Raw genomic sequence first — 19756 nt, forward strand, 5'->3', positions numbered from 1 at the left:
TTTCATTTTCTAAAATATTTCAATAACAAAATATGATTTATATTTCATGTTTTTTAAGTAGAATTTTTTATTTGGTTTGACTGGTTAAAATATTCCAAAATTAGCCCAATGCCCATTCTAATCTTTTATTTCAAAGACAATAGTAAGCATCATGAATTTACATGAATATATTTGTATTAATACTGAGCCTTAGCTTAAGTAAACAGTTTTCACAACTGCACTAATATCTTATAAATTTATAATATGTAAAACATCCTTTAACAAATGGAGTACAAAAGTAAATATTCATCTAAATATACATACATTCAAAAGATACAGCTACACATGGTACCTTGAAAAGGTAAATTTAAAAAAAACTAACAACTGAACTAAAAAATTATTGAAATTTTGATTTAAATTATAATTGGCACAGCAAATAATGGAAATCTGAGCAGTTATGCTGTGAAATCATCCATACTACTTTTATTACAGCATGTTAAAATTTGTTCAATATCATGTCACATCACATCTAAGTCCATGTTAAACAGTAATTTAATACAATTAATTGTCATTAGTCAGCTGTAAATTGTTATTGCACATAATACATTGTATTTCTTTCCAAAAATAACACCACCATCAAGGATTGCACACTGTCAGATTAAATTTAACTGGTAAGCAGTTCAGTGAAAGCAAGTTCTAAACCATTTACAGCTCTTGAAAATAAGTGGATAAGTTGAAACTTTTCCTGCATGTTCTTCCTGATCTCCTGTTAATAAGCCCCTGATACCTATCCCGCAGGAAATGAGCAGCCATCTTGGGTTGTCTCTGCCGTGTGAAGACTCCTTTCTTATTGCCATCAACTCTGGTAGTTGCTTAAAAATGTAAGATCATTTATGAAACAGCTACTTTAAATCAAACACTTATGTAAAAAAATTAGCAAGCAAACAATAATGTCCACAAAAAATTAATATAACAACTGACCATAATTTTATCATTTTTATATTTCTACAAAAAAATATTTGTTGAATAAAATTCCCACACTCATCAAATTAAAAAAATATATTAGGTTAGCCCATCTCATACACTTTATTCATATTATTTGAAGTTACTGAACTAGCACCCCCTTACTTTGATCAGTCTGGAAGTCTGCAAAGTTCCACACCATTTCTCCCACCAAGAACTGTTTTCTCAAAGCATCAAATATCTCATGGTATTTCCTCATGAACTGTACTTGATATTCTTCTGTGAATGCATCAGAGGGAAGCTGTCAAATTAAAATAATTAGTTCCCTTTAAAAGTTTAAGCACTGTTTTTCCTAAATAAAAGACAAAAATTATTTATTTTCCAATTTTATGTAATTTTTAAAGGAAATTTTTCAATTTCCCATATCCTAATAAATCATTTTACAACTAAATCTCACTTTAATATAACTAAAATTATAATGGAATAACACAATTACTTTATGCAGTCCAGCCACGGTGTCAGCTCCATACTCTGTTATGATAACAGGTTTGTTAAAGGTTTTGTGCCAGTTTGTAATATCATAGTTCATCTGAAGCTGAATCACATCCAAATGTCCCATGTCACTGTACCAGGCATAGTAGTGGTTCACACAGATTATGTCTGTATATTGGGCCTGCCACATGAGAAAACACATCTTAATGGTAAACACAACTGGTTTTATATATGAAAGACGGCCCTTGTGGGAATTAGAGATATGACTGGAAGACGGTCCTTGTGGGAATTAGAGACATATGACTAAGTCAAAGGTATGAATCAAATTGATAACTCTGAAAGATCAGAATATATAACATTAATTTGCCACCCATAATCTTGAAGTGACCAGGAAACCCAAAGCATCACTTTACCCCATAAACACCCTGAGAGAGAGAGAGAGAGAGAGAGAGAGAGAGAGAGAGAGGGGGTGAAAGAGAATGCAACAGTTCCTTTACATTTACTTCAAATAAAAACTTACATTTGATTTTAAAAAACACTTACAGCCTTGTCTTCATAGAAGTCACTTCCTCCCACTACAAATGTAACTGGTCTATAAGGATCTAGATATTTGGTATGGCCTATTACAGCTCTGAAATATCAGAGCCAATTATAAAAAAATGCTAAAAGAAAAAGAGGGAGAACTAGAAAAGCACTCAGAGAGCGCAGACCTCCGCCAAGGCAGCAAAGTCTCCATCCAATGCCGTTTCACCCCTAAATTTTCATTCTATAATGATTTAGTTTTTTGACTTTTGATTATTGATTGATTATTTATCAGGATCACCACCAAAAACTAATCATCTGTGGCTTGGCTCACTTCTGACAGTTCCTGAAAATTTCATCAAAATTGGTCCATAATTTAGTTATTTGATTTTTGATTCTTGATTGATTTTTGATCCAGATCACCACCAAAAACTAATCACTTCTAAGTTAACCCATTTCTGACCTACCCTGAAAATTCCATCGAAATTCATCCATAACTTTTTGAGTTATGTTGATGACAAACAGACAGACAGTCAGACAAACAGGGGTGAAAACATAACCTCCTTGGCGGAGGTAAAAATCTCCAAATTTCTTATATCATAGCATCATATATATAAATTACACAATTTTTGTTCTATTTAAAACAGTGTGCAGTGGCTATATGATTGACAAGCAAGACTAAGACATCACCGATTTAAAAGAATAATGGCTGATTTTTTCAGGTTGATTGTAACCAGACTGTGTGCAATTCAAATTTAGAGTAATTTCACAAACTTACTTAAAGTATGGTCCAGCTTCAGGTCTAGCAGATCCTGGTTCATTGGCTACTGACCACATGATAACAGATGGACGGTTCTTATCACGACGGACCAACTCCTCCATAACTTCCAAGTGGTGATTTAGAGATACCTTCCCCATGTTTGATACCCTGAGCAAACATTTAAATTTTGGAACTGATTTTTGAAAGTGGTATGCATAATTGCAGCTAGTTACACACAGAACATACTGATGTATGGTACATAACCAGAACTGACAAAACAATCATTTCTATGCTGTGAAAAATATGTACAAATACACACGAACAACAAAAATTGTTTCTATCCTTAGTATTTCCAAAATACTTCTACAATATTAAAAAATCAATAATTACTGGTCTAAAGTGGTGTTTTCACAGGATTAAAACTGGTTCAACAAATTCCCTCATGTAAGCATGACTTACTAAATCTGAAGCCAAAAAATCACACCATTAAAAGATATAGACTAAGTAGTATTTTTAAGCTCATACAGGTTGTTCCAGAAAATAAAAGGTTGGATCTTACTCTTTAATTCCCACTCCTGGGCATTCATCAATGACCACAATTCCCTGTTGGTCAGCCTGGTCCATGATTTCCTCAGCATATGGATAGTGGGAGGTCCGGAAACAGTTGGCACCAAGCCATTTCAACAAGTTGAAATCCCTGGCTATCAGTGGATAGTCTAGACCCTTGCCTCTAATCTGAAAGAAACACTGAATTTTTATTACCTAAGAATATTGCATGTTTTATGTCCCTATTCTGTAAAGCATGGAAAATAATTTAAGATATATAAACAACTTTCAGATGTGAGATTTCTACTTCATAATAACTTATTGAAAACCAATATAAACAGTAATACTCAAATAAAACAATGCTGAAATCACAGATTTCAAGAACAGAATAGCTTTAAAATAACCTGTCCACCAAAATATAAAGGAACTTCTTCAAACAAGCATTATGCCTTAGAAGTATATGAAACAGTGCATGCAAGGCATGCAATATGGGCTCAAATTAAATGAATTTTTCTGACACATGTATCACATAGTTGGAAAAACTTTCACCACAACAAGCAACAGTATTAATTGAAAAAAAATACTCAATATATTATCTGATAAGATATATGTCAAATGATATGGCATGATGCAATTACTATGTTATAATTACAATAGATATTTATTAACTTACATCAGCATCCTCATGCTTGGCAACTCCCTGGCAGTAGAAAGGCTTCCCATTGATCAACAACTGGGTATTAGTCCATTCTACACTACGAATACCAAAGGGAAGACGATAAACATCTGCAATGTTCTTGGAGTCTTTGATTGCAACCTACAAAATTTAATCCTTTTGTTATATTTTCATGTGCATAAATTAACACAAAATGGCCACCCATTTCATAAAAATTCTGGCCATACAACTACAAAAAAAAAAAATCTATTTTTCAATCATAAAAAAATGTGTATGACAATATGCCATTCAAAAAGGTTTCTACCACCACAAAGAGAAAAGATAATGATACTTTTTTACCAGTAACACATCTTTCTAAATTTAAAGCAAACATTCACCAAAAACATTTCTGAACTACCTTAAAAGTATACAAATAAGCTGGATCCTGGCCATTACTTGTATAAGGCCACCATAAATGAGGTTTTGGTATCATGATTTTTCCTCTGGGTTGGGAGCTACTTGCAACAGTCACTCCAGACTTATCAATGACATCAACTGTCAATGTAGCACCTGCTGTGTTTCCTTCAAGAGTTACATTATAGTCCACAACACCTGAAATATTGAAGTAAAATCAATAGACATGAGCCCAGATTAAAAAAAAAACTCTGAACATTTATCATGGGACCCAATAATTAACCTTGACGAGTTTCAGAAACCATCAGAATTGAATTAAAAAACGCGAAATTCTGCTTTTCTGAAGAAAAAGCTCATGTCTGAATCAATGATTCCAATGGACAAAGTTTGCTTGGACACAAAATGACAAAAGTAACAAAATTTGACACAAGAAAAGATATCAAAAATTGTATGTATTAACTCCTAGAGCCCAGAAAAACATATCTGAATTCTCTTACCTGATGTGTCTCTGGTTACTATGGTGATATCATCTATGTAAGTCCTTGGTGTGGAGTACAGTCTCACAGAACGATGAATGCCAGCATAATTAAAAAAATCCATTTGTAAATTTTGGACAAAATAACCAGCAGGATACCTGAAAAAGAAAATGTTTGCAGCATAAAGAAGCCACATATGGCCATATTAAAAGTTTTTCAGCACTGATCAACAAATCAGCAACAAATTCTTAGAGTTACAGTGTACTGATCTACAAATTAGATAAAACAGTATACCTAAAACAATATTTTACCTATTTTTGTCCGTCTTGTATTCAATACTTCCTGGTGGAAGGGTGGTTGGGGAAAGTGTGTTGTTTATTGTAATAGTTATTCTGTTTTCCCCAGCAAAGTTCAGTGCTTTGTTAACTTCTGCCTCAAAAGGTAAATGTCCTCCACTGTGATTCATGACCTGTATTGAATTCACCCACTGCACATGCAATTGAAAGAGATTTTTTGTTTATGCTTTGGTCACACAATATAAAACTAGCATATTTTATTTCTGCAAAATGCCATTTGTAAATTGCCTCCAGTCTCTGTGAACAATTTTATTCTGGTGTTTGCCAACACTTCACAGATCTACAAAAAGTTAATCATTGAATATTACTTAAACAACATCCTAATATTTACATACATGTAGATACACTCATATAACTTATAAGTGCCTTATACTTGAAGTATGTGGCAGTTTCCTTTCCAGTGCAACATGGCTCCAAGGTCTACTGAATAACAAATATTTCAAATTTGACTAAAATAAGGCAAAAAAATCTATCAATGCATACCACAATAGAATTGTAATGTGCGCTGTCCACCCTCAAAACCACCCTTTTATTCTGCCATTCAGGTGATACAAAGAAAGTTCTGTCATACCACGTCCATCCTACAAAGTCTCTCAGGGACTGGTTAGTTGTGATATCATTATAGCTAGATGGCACTGGCATTGGGATGACTGGACCTGTCTAAAATTAAAAAATAAATAAATAAATAAAGACAAGTGATAATATTTATCGTAATGTCAATAATATTAACCAACATGAAAAGGAAATATAAAACCAAAAGGTTAATTAATTAATTAATTCTCAACTGTTCATGGTTTAAGTAGTTGTTCCTGTGGGTATTTATATTAAATTCAATTTCTTTTTTTTTTCTATTCTGTATTTACCCTTTCCTATGTCAAATATGAATTAAAATGGGGTAACCTGAGTGAAAAGGGGGGGGGGGGTAGTTCAGTATGATAGGGTCAAATGGTCCGGTCTAGACTGATATATATATATATCTAATTATCCAATCTACTCGGTATTTCAATTGAAACAAGCTTTAAAATGTTACATAAATAGGTATTTATTGTTGAATCCGCTTGATTCCGCTACTTTTTTTTTATTCCGCTAAATAGTAGGACCCCAATCTACTGGGTTAGTAGAGGCAGAGGTCCTGTAACTCAATGTGTAACTGTAAAGATTTTGCCTGTAACTAGATATACTAAATACATGCATATCATGTTGAAACAAAACAAGCATATATAGGAACGTATATAATGGTGATTACTAATAACGCATTCACATAAAATAATTGTACATCGCACACTGACAGATGTCATAAAAATACGCCCACATCACCTGATCGAGTGGCTTTGCAAACCACTTTTGATCAAAGCCCCTCAATCTATTTGGGGAATAATCTGCTCTGAACTTCCACATGCCATTTAATTCCTGTATCTGTCTGCTCTCTGACTCCCTTGGATACAGCATTCCACCACGGATTGCCCATACTTCTTGCACTAAGAAGAAAACTACAAGAAAAATTCCCCACAACATTACAGCCCTGTTTCAACCACTGCCGCCGGTACGCGCAATGAATATTGGGAATTAAAGCACGCGCTCATGATTGGCTTGTTGTCGGGTCAACGTAATTGGTGTTTCTAAAAATAGTAACAAGTCAGCGCTTATAAATATGAGTATGCAGCGGAAGCTGCTGAATAGGAAAGAAATTCGATTGGTTTCGGCAGGTAATAGCGTCTTTTATTACTGATTTTATCATAGATAGAGCTTCTATATATACACAAGATAAAGAACTCTCGAGGTATGTTGATACCGTATTTGTAACTAAATTTAGGTTTGACTGTTTTGCCAGTTGGTTGTTGGGTATTGTGGTCTCAGAGTGAGGATAACATTTTGAGATAAAATTTAGCTCCTCTTGAGTCATACTTTTTGGAAGTAAGCGAATGCATTGGGTCTTTGCTCAGTTCTTTCACCCCAGAATCTATTTCCTAATTATTTTGGCCCATGTATGCAATCTGCATATTTAAGCGGTAAATAAGGTGACTCCACCCAGGCAAGATCCATATCATGCTGTTTTTTAGTTCACTAATACACCACCATTAGTTCACTTTACACATCACCACACTGTTGCTTTTATAACGGCTGTCTTTCGGGGCAAATTGGTTCAGATGCTCTGCAGTAGGGTGAATTATGCCTAATCTCTTGGGACAGAAATCGATAAAAATCGAAGCATTTTGAGCAGAAAAAAACTGCCAATTCGTGAAACATATAGAGGATTACACACCGAACAAGTACAGGTAGATATATGGAACATTGCCGCACTGCAGTAACCTTCTTTTTTTACCTTATCTCTCTCCATGTTACTTCTTTCATCCCAATCTGATTGGGGTTATCAAGGGGACCCATTTTGAAGGCCTCCAACATAACCAAGGGGATGAGGGACATCCTAGATGAATCTGTCCAATAGTACATATAGAATCCAGGTAGAGATCCAAGGTGCATTAAGTGCATTTCTACTAGGGATAATGTTGAAGGGGAAGCCATATATTTTGTTTGGCATTGAAATGTATTGCCTTTGACAATTATGGTTCTGTTACTTTTCAGGCACTCCTCTTATATATTAGTAAATGAAGCCATATACTAACTACTGGCAGCTGTGTATTATATTAAATATGTCACTAGTCTATAATGTTATGAGATATTGCTAAAGTTTCATTTTATTGTATAGAATTTTTCTTCATCTGAGACATTTTTATTCTCAAATGATTGCGTATGTCATCTGAATGTATGCAACCTTAACATAGAAGTGAACATTTACTAGAAAATATAAATATGTTTACCCTAGATAAAGGCTATTCCTGCAGTAACTGCATGTGACCTATGGTGTGCTTGTAGCATTTTTTAATATATAGCAGTGAATACTTGCATATATATTGATTCTGTGTTATGTGTATGACCATGAAAGCAGATTGCCCATTTCTTCTGTAAATATAAGTCTTAAGGCTCTTATTAAATATTACCATTAAGGTACCCTTTTGATGTTTCAGGTTAGTGCATGACTTTCAAAAAGATCCAGCACCAACAATGACCGCTAAGGATCACAATCTAGCAGCATTAAGAAAGAAGGCATACAACATCAAGTTTGACCTAGCCAACACAGAATATGAACCAGTGGAAAATATTGGTATTGGTGCTTATGGAGTTGTGTGCTCTGCCATCAACAGAAGAACCAAGGACAAGGTTGCCATCAAGAAAATACCTGATATATTTGAAATGCCACAAATAACAAAGAGAACTTATAGAGAAATAAGAATTCTGAAGCACTTCAAACATGATAATGTGATAAAAATACGCGAAATTCTGAAACCTCAGTCTGTAGACAATTTAAAGGAAATCTATATTGTTTTGGACCTTATGGAGAGTGACTTGCATAGAATAATTCATTCAAGTCAAGAATTGACAGATGAGCATGTGCGCTATTTTTTGTATCAAATTTTGCGAGGCCTGAAGTACATCCACTCAGCCCATGTGATCCACAGAGATCTCAAACCAAGTAACTTGCTGGTAAATGAGAATTGTGATCTGAAGATTGGAGATTTTGGTAAGTTTGCAGTTTGGCACTGTGTTGTTGTTTGCAGTATGAATTGATATTTCCTTTTGTTCATTGTATTTATCTGTAATTTCCTTAACATTTTAATAAAGTTGATTATGCATTAATAAATCTTTGAAAAAAAGAAATAAGTGATAAGCTGTTTTAAATTAAACAGTTGACAATGTCTTTTTTCCAATATCATTGTATTTGATCTGCTCACTGGCATTTTCTTTACGTCACTTCCTTAGCTAGAATTGAAAGTGAATGCTATGTCACAGTTAAATGATGAGGATAAAAAAAATGCAATTGTTTATAGGCATGGCAAGAGGGATCAGCTCTGGTCCCGACCAAGAGCACAAGTACTTTATGACCCAGTATGTGGCCACACGATGGTATAGAGCTCCAGAAATAATGTTGTCCATGTTGGAATATACCACAGCTATTGATGTGTGGTCTGTTGGGTGCATCTTTGCTGAAATGTTAGGCAGAAAACAACTTTTTCCAGGTAAGGCTGCTTCATCATTTCCTAAAATTTCAGGTAAAGATTAAGTGGATATGAATAGAAGGAAACTGGTGTGTTGCTGACAGCAAGAATGATTATGCTTTGATGGTTTTAGTTGAATCTATCTTTTTAAAATACAGATGCATTCACCTAAAATTGCCCCACAAAAGTAGTTGCTATCTCAGCATCAGAATTGCAAATAAGATATATTTCATGGTTCAGCTTCTATTTTCATGGTCTAGTAGAGTGTCATGCTGGGCTCACCCTAACATAATTTCTATGTATATGCCAAATATCTGAAAAACTAATGCAGGTTGATAATACAAAACCCTGAGGCATGTCAGTGTTTAAAACTAATGTGTCCAAAAGACCAACTTTTGCTGACCATATTTCACTGACGCTCTGTCTAAGGCACTCTAATAGAATATAAGGAACTGAGTTGTAATTTATCACGGGTGAAAAACTACATCAAAATGAAAACAGCAAGGCTACATCTTTGGCCCTTGACCCTTTTCACTTTGTGTGGTATATAGCAGAGCTATATTGTATCTTTATTGTGACATTTTATAGTTTATACGATTAGAGTAGAAAGCATGTAAAATGTAACTTGTACACATTTTAGTGCTCGATAAAGATTATTATTAATCTAGAAAGGTTTTTGTTTATAATCTGTTTATGATATGTTTATTTTTAGATATTTTATTAAATTCAATGCCACAAAACACCCAGATTTTGACAATTTTTCATTGTGCACATCCTTATTAGGTCTGTCTTACATTTGTGATAAGTACAGGTGCAGCAAGAGGGCATGGATGGAAATTAGAAAATGAAAAAAGTTTGCCCTCACCGTCTCTGAAACTTGGGCTACTGTCAGCAGGAGTAAATTTAATGGCTTTGGTGCCCCAGCTTTAGTTCACTCTAGGTGGCATTTTATTAGTAATTTATGCAACTGATCCACACAGTGGCACAGAGGTGACTAATGGGTCTGTAACGGGAATTAGTCTTGCAGCAGCTTGTGTTATGTTAAAACAAAAGCTCATTATCCATATAGATTTTTCATTAAGAAGTAATCAGTGCCAGATTGAATTCCGGTAAAATTTATGATAACCATGTATGATGTTTTTATATTTGTTGTGTGATGGAGTATATTTAGAAAACATCAGAACCCTCATATGTGAATACAATATAAGATTAATGGCACTTGAGCTGTCTCCACCCTAAAATAGGTTTATACACAAGGGTTAATATATAATTTAATGAATTTGCGCATGGAAGATGTGAAATTGAGAGTTGTGTAATACTAATGGTATTTCTGTCGCTGTTTTCCCAATCTTATTTTGAAAATGACAGTAAACAGCATTTGTTCATATAATGATCATGTTTTGATGACTTTTAAAATTGATTTGACTTTGAATTGTACATAATGAATCACCAATACCTGATGCCATGTCATTTGTGTGTCTCATTATGTTTTACAGGCAAGGATTACATTAATCAGTTAAAAATCATTATTGGTATCTTGGGCTCTCCCTCCAAAGACATACTGCAGAAATCCCAGTCAGAGATGGTGCGGAATTTCATCAGGGGTAAAATGAAAATATTACTTTTGTGTTAAAATTTGACCTTGTTCTGTGAAAAGAAAAAGTTGTATTTGTGTTAAATTTATTAAATGTGTGCTGTATTTTAATATTTTTACAGTACCTTAGAGTATTGATATCAGCTGCACACAAGTAGAATTTGGGTCTTGTATATCTGATCATGTTAAATGAAAGACCTATTAACATAAAATTTTTGGTTTACAGGTTTAGGGAAGAAGGATCCTGTGCCTTTCAATGTGCTCTTTCCCAAAGCACCGAAGAAGGCTGTTGACCTACTGAGTAAAATGTTGGCACTAAGTCCTGCTGACAGAATATCTGTTGATCAGGCTCTCAAACACCCATACCTGTCTAAATATCATGACCCAGATGACGAACCTATTTGTATACCAGCATTCAACTTTGATTTTGAGAATGAGGTTTGTTTCCAAGTATGAATACTAAAAGCAAATGGGATCAGAATTTGCCATTAAGCCTTTAATTACTGAAATATTTAAAATCACTATATTACAACTTTAGTGCTAAATTGCTTATAATTATAGAATTAAAAGTTCCTTATTTGCATTTTCCAGTTCTTTACTTAATCTTTCATAGGCCTACTATAGGAGGAAGTGTCACTGCCAGCTGTTACAAAAATATTTTCACCAGCTGATACATTGGGATATTCATCTCATGTATTTATCGTTACATAGACTCTTGGGTAGTTTCATGAGGTATATTAAGCAAAGTACTTATTTTCAAAAGCTAGTTTGAAGAATCACATTTTCTTTTTAGAAAGTGGATGTGGCAAATTTAAAGGAGGCTATTGTTAAAGAGATCATGGAGTATCACCAGCCCAAACCAAGCCTGAGTGACCTCAGTAGCATTCTTAGACCTGTGCCCAAGCAAGAATCACAATATGGTGATGGACTAGGTGCATTTCTAAAACATCAGCAGGCAGTCAAACCTCAGGAGCAACAGCAACAACAAGAAACTTTGCAGCATTTGAAGCAGTTAAATGCAGCCCAACAACAGGAGCCGACTCAGTCACAAACCCAGGTCTTTCAGGTGCAAAATTTAGTAGCTGTTCCAGCATCAGGATCTCATCTTCCTTTTGTTTCTAAAGCCAACAATAGTCAGACTGTACCAACAGCAGCACACAAAACCACAACATCTATGGCACCAGTTACTATAACAGTAGTTCAGAACAATGACTCTGAAGTGTTTAAGAAGCCAACAGGACTGACATTTCTACGTCCATCCCAATCACAGCAACCGGTTAAGGTGAACACCACAGGCAGCCTGCTGTCTGCTATGTCTGATGTTGAAATGTTAAGTGCCAAGTCTGATGTGGGTAGAGATACCATGGATACTAGCAGTAGTGCAGCACAGCAACAAACCTCCCAGCCACAAGTTGTCAGCAACAGTACAGTGCAACAGGGCATAACCACCAGTGCTGCACCTCTGTGTACTGGGCCAACTGATACCAAAGCACTTATCAAGGCAGCCTTGCTCAAAGCCAGAGAACAGAGGAATGGTTTGTCACTTTCATTTAATAATTTTTTTTGGTTCATTGGAATAGTTTACTTTGTATAATAAAAAACAGTATTATCCTTCTCACAAAAAAGATATTTTAAGATGCATGTAATGAGTGGTATAATTTTTGGAAATTTTGATTTGGTGGGAATATCCTAGATAGGATGTAATACCTGTAATGAAAAAAAATTTTTTAGATCCTTCTAATCAGAATAAGGAAAAGCCCCGACCACAGACAGCTTATGAACGCCAAAAAGAGAGAGAAGAAAAGAGACGCAAGAAAATGGAAAAATCTATGGAGAGAAAAAAGAAACAAAAGGAGAAAGAGGGTAAAGATATATTCATTTTTGTAGACTTAATGCATTAAAATGATCTGTGGTTACTAAAATTAGTTTATTTATAACCCATAAGATGCTGGAGATTATGTATTTAAAAATTGGTTCACCAGAACACATTAAGTGTCAAATATTGATATTTAACTCCAGTCTTTCTTTAGATCCTTTTCCGTGTACATAAGTACCAACTGTGCTTTCAACTGAATTCAATAATTTAAAGATCTGTTTGCTTTTTAAAGCTTCAAAAGAATTGCTGACAGATGAGGACAAGACTTTACTGGAACGTTGGAAGACCATGCAGGAAAACACCCAGCCATTTGTCCATCCTGTCAGGCAACATATGAGAGACATGCTGGAGAAGAGGCAGCAGAAAAAAGAACAACTCCACAGTTCAGGTGGTGAAGTGCCTAATGAGGAGCACTTGCCTTTACAGCAACAACAACAACAGGAATCACAGCATATACAGCAACCTGTGATTAATACACAGGACATTATAACAGCGAATAACAATGACTTGAAACAAAAAATGACAGGACCAACAGTAGTTGCTGCAAATCCACTGCTGAGTCAAAGTGACATGATGATGCTGAATCAACAGCCTTTGAAATCAGTTTCAGCCATTAACATCCAGGACCCTAATTTCTTCAATATAAATCAACATAACATAGGTGGCAGTTCTATGTCCAGTAGTATTCATGCCCCATGGACTTTTGACAGTGAAGATTCTAACAGTCAACCAGAGCAGAACTTTCCTACAAGCAGTTTGCCTAACTTTGGTGAAAGTAGTGCTAAAAAAACTACAGCTTCTCATGTAGTTGACCAGTCTCAAGGGCAGCAGCACTCGGTTATCTCAGGGATGACTTCAAGTCTTCCATCTGAACCTCCAACTGACATCATTTCTGTGGTGACTAAACAATTAACCAAGACACAGATGGAAGACATGTTGCCCCCAATGTTGGCCCTAACCCCTAGAGGCACTGGAGGGGGGTACGGAGTTGGCTTTGACCTTGATGACCTTCTTGGAGACTCCTTTGGCGCTACCAGTCCAGGAAACAGAGACAGTACCAAGTATGTGGAATTTAAAATTAAATTTTGGTAAATCTTACTATGATTAAATGTCTTAGTGAAGTATTGTTAGGTGTGCTTCATATATGGCCATAACGTAAAACTGTTATCTCAAATTGATAATAGAAATGATGTTATTTCCAGTTTGAAGCTTGATTCAGCCCCACTGTCAGCATCCTTGCTTGAAGATTGGCTGGAAGTGACAGGAAATCTTGGTCCCAGGGATATGGAGGCCTTGCAACAGGAGCTAGAACTAGGGTCACCAATGGTGTTCTCAGACTTTTGATGGGAGAAAAAATTGAAACTGGAGCTGATACATTGCATTCACTTCTTATTTTACTTGCAAAACTTGACATATTCTTTAGTAACTCTTCATTGTTTTAGTTTTAATTAAGATGGACATTCTTAACACTTTGCATAATATACAAATAATTATATAATACTGAATATTTACTTTTGTTTTTTACAGAAAAACTGTTTTTACCAATTTATTATTAATTCGGTAAAAACATTTCATTCTCTTGTAAAGAAATTGTAAGCAAAAATATAAAAGACAATAATTAGGCTCCATGTGAACAGGGTTTTTTAAAAACGTACGTATTCTCAATTTAAAAAAAAACGCTGTGAAAGTTATCAACAAACAAAACTACAAAAATTTATACGGCAAGCCTGGAGAAATTTATGTTGCAAAGCAGCTATTGCATATCCTCATGGAGTAGAGTCAAGTGCAAAATAATTAGATTGCCATGAGAACTAGATGGTTTCAGCTGGACGGGGTACCTCTCTCTGCCATGGCCACCAGGGCTTCTCTTCATCAGCTGCAACTAATTCCTAAACTTTTTCATTCCACGAGGACGGATCTTAACCAAATGGTTCGCCCTATTTTTGCAATAAAGGTCAAATATTGCCCAGAGGGTATGTCGATGTGACAGAAATGGTAATCCGCTTGGAACTGAAGACCGTTTCCCATTACTGTGTAAGGTGACATTCGTCCCATACACAAACCCCCATACTACACTACCCCCTGTACTAATCATACGAGACCCTGGACTTCCATTCCTAGGACTGCCATCCCGGTCACACCCGTTTCGATGCTGATGGGCTGACATTTAGAATTTAGTTAGCTGTGTTTGCGTGTGAAAGTATTCGATTTTTCCCCTTTTATGTGCTATCAACATAAATCTGGCATATTTTAAAATAAGTGCATAGGGGCAGATTTTTATTGTCCGTTTTATGTCTCTTAGTGTGCGGCGTAACAATGGACGACTAGTTGCTACGCAGGTTTCGTTTGTCCTTGCCATGCTCGCGAGGTGCGATTTTAAAAGATTGTAAAATTTGCTAACAGTTTTTTTTTTTCAAACGCACAATATTCGGGGAAAGGTAATACCGGCGAGTTATTTGGTTGGGATTGGATTTTGGTTGCGTTGTTAATTTTTTGTATTAAATACTAAAGGTGAAAACGACCGAAATGACAGCTCGTTTACGTAAAAGTAGAATTTCTTGAAAAAAGAAAGAAATGATCATATCAAACACTAAATACGCGTGCTGAAATCGAAGTATTTTCTTTCTACTGCAACAACTCCCCATCGTTCGTTTTTTCTGACCATAGATTCCGCAATGCATTAACCAATTTTTAGTGACGAGAAAAGCTTTTGTTTCATAAACCACGAAGTACGGGGCTTCTTGCAATTGAAATCCAAATACCTTTAGATGTATTCTATTAACAGACCTATAAAGAATGTACCAATGTAACAAGCAACCAAACGCTATTTACAACAATGATCTATTTATTTCAATCGCCACATTGATGTAATGAAATGCATTCGTTGTTGAAACAACGGAACAAAATGCAAAAAAAAAAAAACAATGGCCGATCAAGTAACAAACAAGATTTCAAAGCAAAATTTCATGAACCAAATTGTATGATTTTCAAAGTTAGTGTAAACCGATATTATCCATTAACAGTCTTGGCGGCAAGTCCTCGTGTTGCCGACTTGTTACGAACGTATGCAAAGAAACACGCGGACACGCAGCAAAAAGCAATGATGATGAGGCCAACTAACACAGCAAGAACAACAAAACTGAACTGATTTAGGCAGAATCCGTTTGCATCCGATTTTTGCACGGGTATCGGCGCTTTAGGCGATGGTTGTTTAACTTTGGGCACTTCCACTAGTGGTGGGGCAAGCGTCGTTAAATCAGATTCTGGATCAATGACATGAACAAAATAACCCAACGCTACAGAAGCAGGTCCTCTCTCTTCAGTTTCGGCTGAATAGTCGGGCTCCGCGGTGTCCAGGTTGCTCTGGATGTACTCTTCTTCCTCTGCAGCTCGTCGTCGGCGTCGTCCCCAGCTCATTTCGTTGTTGGAACAGTTCTTTGGTCCGCAGTCAGTGCTGTTTTTGTCGCAGGCCTTCACGGTGCAGAAAAAACCCATTGTCCTATTGGTATCGTGTCGAGGAGTCATCAGAAACATTGGAAAGGTGGCAGACAATTTTTTGGTAGTGCTATCTTGTGTGAAAACGGTGAAAAAGGGGACGCTGGGACAACTGTTTGAGATGAGGTAGAGGTACTTCCAGGTTTCGGTTGAGGAATTCTTAGTGACACCGGCAGCCCAGCAGCTGAGTGCCTCTATCTTAACATGTGCATACGGTGTCGGTATAATTTCCATCGTAACATTACCACCCAAAACAACGGGGTCGGAATTCAAATCAATTATGGCGCCGGTAGATGTATTCTTCAACACTAAAGTTATGTTGATATCTAGTGCTGGTATATTGGCAGTTTGTCCGATAATTGGAATGATTTCTCCCGCCGGTACATAGGCAGAAACGTTGGTCATAGTGGTTGCGTAAAGAGACTTGGCACAAGCAAACGTCTTGGCCGAATCTATTGTTTCCAGGTAATAGTCCTTATCATGGAGAATGATAACGGTGAAATTTGTATCGTAAGCTGTGCCACACTGCCCAATGGATACATTCAGGACCCAGGGTGATGCAGCTATGAAACAGCCTGCAGTGCTGTAATGGCCGTCTACGTACATTCGCCCTTCAGTGGGAAGGTAATTGCCGTCGGTCACTTCAATGGAGGCCTGGTTCGTGCCGCAGACTAGATTCGTGGCTAGATTGGCTGCATGGACCGTTGTCAATAAGGCAGAAATTATAACCAGAGAGAAACCTAGTAGAGTGCCTTCGCGCAGCGAGACGAACATCTTCCTTTATTGCTGAAACGACCAAATGAAAAACAATAACCACACTGGGTAAGGCCACTGGAGGGGAATGGACTTCGTTTCTTAAATCAAAATTGTCAAGCAAATGGAATATTAGAGTGAGACGACAAAACGTTGAATTGCTGCAATGCGACAAGTTATTATAAATCCCCGCCGGTTGGGAAATCAGTTATAATTTTTTCAGATAAAATTTGGAAGAAAGCCACAAATAGATATCAATGTAAATTTTACTTCAGATAATTGCCTTAAAGGTACACTCCATAAGATTTAACCGCCAAAATGGATTTTCAGGGATAAATAAGTAAATTTCTCATACCCACTAATCATTTATCTATCCCTCTCTACAGTTGGATTCGATAAAATTGGTTGATTTGAGCTTAAATTGACTGGACAGTCATTCTAACAGCGACCGTTTTCCTATAAGCTCCTATGGTGATATCAATATCCGGAATGCTCCAGAAAAAGTTACTAGAGGGGTTAAATCATTTTAAGGTGTATGTAAGGTTTTAATAGAAGCTGTGAATGGCAAAAATAAGCATTTGGAGATTTTCAAACCTATGGTGTGTATCTTTAAAACTTCCGCACTTATATATTTTAATTATTCACTACGAGGACTTACGTGCACGTGCTGGAAAATAATGACGGCCTGTCCAATGGAAGCGTGTGCGTCGAGAGCTCTACCACCGGTTCTGCGATGATCAACTGCTCAAAACGCCCAGAAGCTGCAGCTTATATCCAAGCTTGGCACGTGGTTAGGTGAGGCCCAGAACACTTCGCTCAGTGTCGTTAGTTTGGATCACAAACTGTTATAGGGGGTGTGGATAGTCAAATTAAGTCGCTTTGTGAAATATGACGGTCAAAAAAAGAATTTGCGCTAAAGAGCTTGTGAGAGTGTCATGCACTCAACTAATATTCATTGCACTCGGAAGCAATAACGCTTGTTTCGATATTAAAAAGCTTATATGCGATATACATAGTAACCCATGTTGCAGAGTGAGATCTGCTGTATTCCGCATGCACCACTCAGCTTTGAGGTTTTCTAAGTTAATACGTCATAATAGACAGAGCAAAATTACTCTATCCCAAGGTCAGCTGTGATGTCATGATGTCATTCTTTTTCAATGGCAAGGTCCTCGCTAGACAGTACAGAAATGTGCACAGAATCAGCCGTAAAATGTCTGTGAATATCTACTAAAACAAACTCTCTGTGGCCCTGGTAAAGGGTAGCGCAAACCAGTAACGCTGTTTGGTCAGACCCTGGGCATTTGGAGCAGATATATAAGGTCACACTATAAAACCACGTTGAACGCCACCTGCTCAAGTGATAATTTTGTCAAAAAAAAAATCGGGAGCGGGGGTTTGAATAGGCTTACTTTATGTATCAAACAAAATCGAGGAACTTGAAGATTAAGACCCATATCTTTTAATTTATTTTCTTTCACAAAATATGTAGTACTATTGATGAAGCGTCACAGAATACGAATTTTGTTCTAAACACGTTCTCCATATAAATTTTTTATAATTCCTATCGTCCGCAGAAGAAAATATGATGCTTTCATTGTAATTGTGGTTCTTTATGGTGCTAAATCTGGGGTGGCGTACGATTTTCTATGTACAACTAACATTTTGATTGTTCTAAACACGACATGTCTTATCCATAAGTGGTACACGCTGGTACAAAATCACGTCTAATGCGTTTTAAGAATCAAAATACAACCGTCTCCCCCATTCCAGAGACAAAAATAACTAGATGGTGTCAATGGGTAGCCATCGCATATCCCCGCACTTCCCCATATTATCAAGAGCACCTCACCCCTAGGGACCACTTACCACACATGCACGTACACACGCACGTACGCACACACATACACACACATCACTGCTTCATCCAAAGGTATTTAAAAATATATATATACAATGTGAAAAGAATTTAGAATCAAGCCCCCTCCCCCCCCCCCCCCCCCCCCCGGGGACGGCCCAATCCCCTGTGGGACTAAAATTCCAAAATGCCCATGCACATCCCTGATGATGGGTCTACCAATTCCAAAAGTTTCAGTTTCCTATCTGTAATGGTCTAAGAGGAGATAGTGAAAATTACAATGTTATAAGAATTTAGAATCAACCATCCCCCCGGGGACAGCCCAACCTCCTGTGGCACTAAGATTCCAAAATGCCCATGCACATCCCTGATGATGGATCTTCCAATTCCCATAGTTTCAATTTCCAATCTCTAACGGTCTAGGAGGAGATAGCAGAAATTACATTGTCATAAGAATTTTGAATCAACTACCCCCAGGGACAGCCCAACCCCCTGTTGCACTAAAATTCCAAAATGCCCATGCACATCCCTGATGATGGGTCTACCAATCCCCAAAGTTTCAACTTCCTACCTGCAATAGTCTAGGAGGAGATAGCGGAAATTACTAACACACAGACGCACGGACGGGCGGGATAACATGATCCCCGACTTTTGTCCCTAAAGTGCGGGGATAATAATATTTAAATAAATAAATAAATAAAAAAGTTCCAGCTTTACCCGTTTAATAAAGTGCTGTGCATTCGAAGTGCGCTCCAACTATTGAGGTCTGCAGAGACTGCGAACTGTTTCAAAAGCATTTACCCAGATGATGTAAATTACAAATAATAATAATAATAAAGGAATAAAACAAATGTTTTTTTTTTTTAATTTAAAAAGGGCAAGTAGCAGGGGCGGATCCAGGATTATTTGAAGGGGGGGGGGGGTCCGCGGATGCGAGGCCGACCCCCCCCCCTCCCCCCCGG

The 19756-nt window shown here is 36.8% G+C and overlaps 3 protein-coding genes across 6 annotated transcripts; 1 reads left to right on the forward strand and 2 right to left on the reverse strand.

Moving 5' to 3' along the window:
* Positions 1 to 111: 111 nt before the first annotated feature.
* Positions 112 to 6739, reverse strand: LOC106180001 (beta-glucuronidase). Of its 2 annotated transcripts, none has more exons than XM_087012131.1 (12): positions 6481 to 6739; positions 5647 to 5823; positions 5119 to 5294; positions 4829 to 4965; positions 4336 to 4529; positions 3936 to 4079; positions 3276 to 3451; positions 2735 to 2884; positions 1978 to 2065; positions 1439 to 1615; positions 1108 to 1243; positions 112 to 851 (listed from the first exon to the last, which is right to left on the reverse strand). In XM_087012131.1, exons 1-12 carry the CDS (start codon positions 6676 to 6678, stop codon positions 685 to 687), a joined length of 1920 nt encoding a protein of 639 aa, XP_086868257.1. In that variant the 5' UTR covers positions 6679 to 6739; the 3' UTR covers positions 112 to 684. The 2 variants fall into 2 exon arrangements, with proteins under 2 accessions (XP_086868257.1, XP_086868261.1); XM_087012135.1 differs by having other exon boundaries at positions 5735 to 5823; positions 6481 to 6497.
* Positions 6705 to 14322, forward strand: LOC106179980 (uncharacterized). 3 transcript variants are annotated; one of them, XM_013563811.2, is made up of 9 exons: positions 6705 to 6869; positions 8190 to 8743; positions 9051 to 9239; positions 10715 to 10822; positions 11039 to 11250; positions 11606 to 12347; positions 12544 to 12675; positions 12921 to 13749; positions 13891 to 14322. In XM_013563811.2, the coding sequence occupies exons 2-9, from the start codon at positions 8227 to 8229 to the stop codon at positions 14030 to 14032; spliced, it is 2871 nt and encodes a 956-aa protein (XP_013419265.2). In that variant the 5' UTR covers positions 6705 to 6869; positions 8190 to 8226; the 3' UTR covers positions 14033 to 14322. The 3 variants fall into 3 exon arrangements, with proteins under 3 accessions (XP_013419265.2, XP_086868246.1, XP_086868249.1); XM_087012120.1 differs by having other exon boundaries at positions 6802 to 6943; XM_087012123.1 differs by lacking the exon at positions 6705 to 6869 and adding an exon at positions 7008 to 7439.
* A 1193-nt stretch (positions 14323 to 15515) lies between these two features.
* LOC106179981 (uncharacterized) lies at positions 15516 to 17751 on the reverse strand. The gene is made up of 2 exons (XM_013563815.2): positions 17595 to 17751; positions 15516 to 16969 (listed from the first exon to the last, which is right to left on the reverse strand). The coding sequence occupies exon 2, from the start codon at positions 16955 to 16957 to the stop codon at positions 15698 to 15700; it is 1260 nt and encodes a 419-aa protein (XP_013419269.1). The 5' UTR covers positions 16958 to 16969; positions 17595 to 17751; the 3' UTR covers positions 15516 to 15697.
* Positions 17752 to 19756: the final 2005 nt, after the last annotated feature.

The sequence above is a fragment of the Lingula anatina genome, chromosome 1 (assembly GCF_051362555.1).
Source record: "Lingula anatina isolate TDL-2025a chromosome 1, LinAna3.0, whole genome shotgun sequence".
Lineage (NCBI taxonomy): Eukaryota > Metazoa > Brachiopoda > Lingulata > Lingulida > Lingulidae > Lingula > Lingula anatina.

Coding starts and splice junctions, on each gene's coding strand:
- LOC106180001 (XM_087012131.1), bottom strand. CDS start 6,678: ATGTTGTGGGGAATTTTTCTTGTAGTTTTCTTCTTAGTGCAAGAAGTA. Junction 5,824..6,480: donor TTGCAAAGCCACTCGATCAG/GTGATGTGGGCG, acceptor TTTTAATTTTAG/ACAGGTCCAGTCATCCCAAT. Junction 852..1,107: donor AGACTTCCAGACTGATCAAA/GTAAGGGGGTGC, acceptor TACATTTTTAAG/CAACTACCAGAGTTGATGGC.
- LOC106179980 (XM_013563811.2), top strand. CDS start 8,227: ATGACCGCTAAGGATCACAATCTAGCAGCATTAAGAAAGAAGGCATAC. Junction 9,240..10,714: donor CAGAAAACAACTTTTTCCAG/GTAAGGCTGCTT, acceptor TATGTTTTACAG/GCAAGGATTACATTAATCAG. Junction 12,348..12,543: donor AGCCAGAGAACAGAGGAATG/GTTTGTCACTTT, acceptor AAAATTTTTTAG/ATCCTTCTAATCAGAATAAG.
- LOC106179981 (XM_013563815.2), bottom strand. CDS start 16,957: ATGTTCGTCTCGCTGCGCGAAGGCACTCTACTAGGTTTCTCTCTGGTT.